At 38.5% G+C, this 4,752-nt stretch overlaps 1 protein-coding gene across 1 annotated transcript in view; it reads left to right on the forward strand.

The window, feature by feature from the left end:
* The window catches only part of HPS5 (HPS5 biogenesis of lysosomal organelles complex 2 subunit 2), a 38,961-nt gene that overhangs the window by 2,810 nt on the left and 31,399 nt on the right, over nucleotides 1-4,752 (forward strand). The window contains exons 5-6 of the mRNA XM_007465753.1: nucleotides 3-145; nucleotides 1,511-1,644. Of these exons, the coding sequence (XP_007465815.1) occupies nucleotides 3-145; nucleotides 1,511-1,644 (277 nt within the window). The remainder of the gene's footprint in view (nucleotides 1-2; nucleotides 146-1,510; nucleotides 1,645-4,752) is intronic.

A 4,752-nucleotide genomic window follows, 5' to 3' on the forward strand; every position in this document is an offset into this window, starting at 1 on the left:
AAACCAGAACATTTGTGTGTCTTCAGAACACAAAGGCCGAAAAGTTACAGCTCTCTGTTGGGATACAGTTATTCTTAGAGTTTTTATAGGTGATCATATGGGGAAAGTTTCTGCCATCAAACTCAACACTTCTAAACAAGCAAAGGTGAGAACCAGTCCAGTTCTTTGTGTATGTAGGTGAGATATAAGGTGTTGTCTCACAGAATTTCAATTAAAGGACACAATTTGACCTACTGTATCTCTTGGGGACTGATGTAGAGCTCAGACTATGAATTTTGAGAAGACTTGTTTGCATGTAGTACATATGGTACCCTGGTTTAGCTTGACACTGTTACAGAATGGCTTCTGTGAGCTAACTTCAGTAATTTGCAGTTGTCTGTTATATTACTCCATAATTCACCTTCATGGCTCATTTAAGTAAAGCATTCTTTAATACTAGGCTGTTAAGAAACAAAAGATGACTGGACTTCCCGGGAGATTCAGTGGTTAAGAATGTGTGATCCCAATGCAGGGAGCACAGGTTCGATCCCTGGTTGGGGAGCTAAGATCCCGCATGCCACATGGCGCAGCCAAAAAAAAAAAAAGGAAAGAAAGAAAAAAGAAAAGATGCCTGTTTATTAGTTGTGTGAATAAAATGGCAAACGTAGAAATGGTACCAATTGCCCAGGGTCCTAGTCTCCTGGTCCTTGGTTAGAAGAAACTCATGGGTCTAGGTATATTTTCTCAGGATGGATGTAACTTGTTGTGAATGGAATCTTAAAGACACCTCCTGGATTGTGCTAAGCAGTTTGGGTCCCCAGGCTTCCTGCCACAGTTGTTGGAGTAGAAAAGTTGAGTCTCAGGTTATCCTAACAGAATGCTCCAGTCTGTCATTAAGGCAGAGCCAGTCTGTCATTAAGGCAGAGCCAGCCTGCTCCTCGCTGTCCCTCTCCTCCAAAGCTATGATATCAGAAAGGGGGGACTTGTCTCTCATTGGCTTATTTGCATGTAGGATCCTGGTAGAGAAGGGATCTAACTACTATTGGCTAAGTTATTTTAATTGACACATCAGAATATTCTAGATGTATTAATTAAATATTCATGATGACCCATCAAGGTTACTACTTGATTCCTAACATATTTTTGATATACAGTTGGAATTCCACACTTATTAACAGCTCTAATTTGTCTTTTTTCCAAAGGGAGAAGTACTGTCTACAGGTGAAACATTGTCTCATGTATTCTAAAACTTGCTTCATCTTTTTCTTCCCAACTTGTAAGAATAGATAATCACAAACAGAGCCCTAAGAATTCTCTTCTGCAGTTATGTAGCAAATTATTTCACAAAACTTAAATGAGCAAAACTTGGTATTGTAACAGGCAAAGTAATTTTGGCCCATTTAAAGTTTTTATTTTGCTGTCTAAGCTGTTTTCATGTAAAAGCACATAATCCCCTTCTCTCTAAAGAGAAGGGGATTATGTGTATATGTAAAGATAAATAAACTTTATTTCCTTGTCACATCCCCTTTAGGCGGCTGCTGCCTTTGTGATGTTTCCTGTTCAGACAGTAACAACAGTTGACTCCTGTGTTGTCCAGTTAGATTATTTGGATGGAAGATTACTTATATCTTCACTTACTCGATGCTTCTTATGTGATACTGAGAGGTATATTGACTAACCATGAGTCATTGGAAATACAGAATTTTAGTCCCGGAAAGAAGTCATCTCGCCCAAACCCCTCAATTCAGTTATACAGATATTAATAAGGAACCAGCTGTGTGCAAGCTGATGTTAGTGAGTAGAGAGGAGGTAGAGGAGAGTGACATAGTCCAGTGGGTGACTAAGGCAAATATTCAGTTAACTTTACCAAGAAGCCTGGTCTAAGTGTCATGAGGGAAGACCGAACAAAGGCCTGTTTCTATATGGCGAATTGGGAAGTCTTCCTTGATTGAGTTTGTTGTTGTTGAAATTTGTTGTGTATTTAATAGAATTTTACTATAGGGTAAAATTGGATGAAAAATAAGAACTTTATGAAGCTGACAGATATTTAATGAAATCTCAACAGTGGAACCAAAGGTCCAATGAATGGCAAAGGAGTATATTGGCGGTAGCTGTGAAATACCAGAACAGAATAGGAAATGGTTTGAAATGAATGTTGTGTATTGCTGTGTTTAAGTTCTTCAGCCATTCTCACCACAGGGAAATATTCACTGGGCATTTTTTTTCCCCCTCCATTGGCCCTGTCCAGCTACCATATTCCTCAGGACCCAGCCCCTCTGTTAAAAATTTATTGTGGAGAATTTTGAGCACACACAAAAGAAGAGAGAATTGCATAATAAACCACTGTGAGCCCACTAGCCAGCTTCAGTAATTTGTTGAGGATATTTAATAGGCGAAGTTTGAAGGAAGAGAGGTAAGAGGGAAAAGGATATTCTAGCAGGAAGGAACAGCCTCTTGGGGAAAAGTGAGAAAGAATTAGGCATATTCTAAAATGTGTCCTCTGGCTTGAGTAGGGGAGTCGTGGGAGATCACGTTGGTAAATTAGCACCACATGGAGAGTGACAGTCTTAAATGTCACACTAATTAAGTATGTGGGTTCTCAGATCATTTTAAGAAAGTGTACGTGTAGAAAATCAGGGTTTGGAAATTGATTCCCTTAGAACTATCCAGGATTGGAAACTTTTTATGTTTTTCCAGGGGTTCTTGTATCTCAGTTAGCAGACTGCTATTCTAGAAAGTAGGAGACTGGACTCCAAAAGTTTTGAAGGAATGTATGTTGACTGTCAGGGTTAGTAGAGGGAAGGCTGAGGAGAGGATGCACTTTTTAAAAATTTTCTTGGGATGAGAAAGGTATGTGGGAAGGAGACCAGTAATAGTAGGTTGCAGATGTCTGGTATCAGAGAACCTAGCTGTACAGCAGAGGGGCAAGGCTTTGAGATGTGAAGGATCAGTTTACACGGAATTAGTAGGACGGATGGTGTACTTGGTTCTGACATTTCAGACTGTAGATTGGTGATGAAGTTAGACTTACAGAACTGGAGATCATGTAGTGTCACTCTCATTTTTGCAGATCAGAAAGCCTAGTGAGTGATAGAGCTTGCCTCACATCATGCAGCTGGGAGGAAGCAGACTAGAATCTTTCTGTCTTGATTTTGTGCCTTTCCTGTTACCTCAGTTACTTCTAGTATATTCTTTGACATTGGACCTTTGGCCATTAAATCCATCTTTGAGGTTTTGGTAAAATATTTGTTAGCTTCACAAATTTCTTAAATATTCTTCATCTATAGGTTTTCGAGTTTATTAAACAGCCCAATTCAGATATTTGGCTGAAATTCTGACAAATGATTAGAACGCTGAATTGAATGAACACCTTATTGGGGTTGTTTTGAGAATCTAGTGAAATGGTATAAAGAGGTAAATAAGTGGAGGCTTATTTTTCCCTGTGTGCAGTACAGTTGCTAATCATTTATACTCCCATTTTACAGGATTGTGGCTAGAGTTGGTTATGAGAATAACTAACTGCAAAAATAACATGTTTTAGAAATGCCTACTTTGTTAGCTAGAATTCAGTTTGGGGGTACCTGGATAGTACAATAATTGAAAAATTTTATGTATGTTTTAAGTTTTGTTTCAAGGTATATTCCCTTCCAAACAAAGAAGCATTTTTCTTTTTTAAACAAAGGCTCCTAATAACTAACCGAAGTGAGATATGAGTTTGCTTTTCCTGCTACTTTCTGTTAGTATTGTTAATGAACAGGGTGGATCCCAGGAGGAAGTAGAACAAACAGAAACAAAGAATTATGTTGTAGTAGAGGGAACATTGGATAAGGGAGCCTGACAATATGGTTTCAAGTTCTAGTTCTGCCACTTCTTAAACCTTTTGCCCAATGTCAGTTTCCCCATCCAGAATGTAGAGGTAGTTTTAAGGATTAACTGAGATAATGTATAGGAAATACCTAGCCTTGTGCCTGTCACATGTCATTTGAAAATGTGGAAAGCAAGATTAATGAGCATGCAAATGAGAATGAGTTGACTGTATTGGCTTACTCAGGAAATATTTATTGCACTCCTCTGAATTAGTAGCACTGTTGTTAAGCACCATAGAGGATGTGAAATAAGCAAGAAATATATTGTATTTCCCAAATAAGGAACATAGGTAATAAAACCGTAACTTCTTGTATTGCTCTGTATACGTTTTAGAGCACTCTCACATCCATATTCTTCTAGTAAAGCTGATGTTATATTTTATTCCTAAAGCAAATAAGTACAGGGATATTTATTGAATTATCTAAGGTCACGTAGTAAGTTCATGCTAGAGACCATATCAGGCCATTGTCCAAATAAAGAGTTTGAGTATATGGAGCACAAAAGGCACTGAGTGCTTTCTGTGGGCCAGGTACCGTGCTGTGCACTGGGAGTTCAGCTAAAGAGGAAAAAGAAATGACGTTTGTCCTGAAGAAAGTCATAATCTACTGTTCAAATAGACACAACTACCATATGTAATGTGGTGAATGCTTTGAAAACATAGCATGGGAAGCATATCCTTCTGCTTATAGGGGTCAGGGAAGTCTGTCAGGGGAGGAATGGTGGAGTTAATTTATGAAGAATAAGTAAAGGAGTGCTTGGAAAGAAATATCCTCATTCTCACCTTCCATGTTCTCAGGCAGTTTTGTATATGCAGTTCTTTTATATATCTAGCTCAGGTAACCCTCAGGGAACAGAATGTTCCAAGGTACAGCCTTTCAGAAGGACTTAGCATTTTGAGGAAAGAGT

The sequence above is a fragment of the Lipotes vexillifer genome, unplaced genomic scaffold, assembly GCF_000442215.2.
Source record: "Lipotes vexillifer unplaced genomic scaffold, Lipotes_vexillifer_v1.1 scaffold2818, whole genome shotgun sequence".
NCBI classification, from domain to species: Eukaryota; Metazoa; Chordata; class Mammalia; order Artiodactyla; family Lipotidae; genus Lipotes; species Lipotes vexillifer.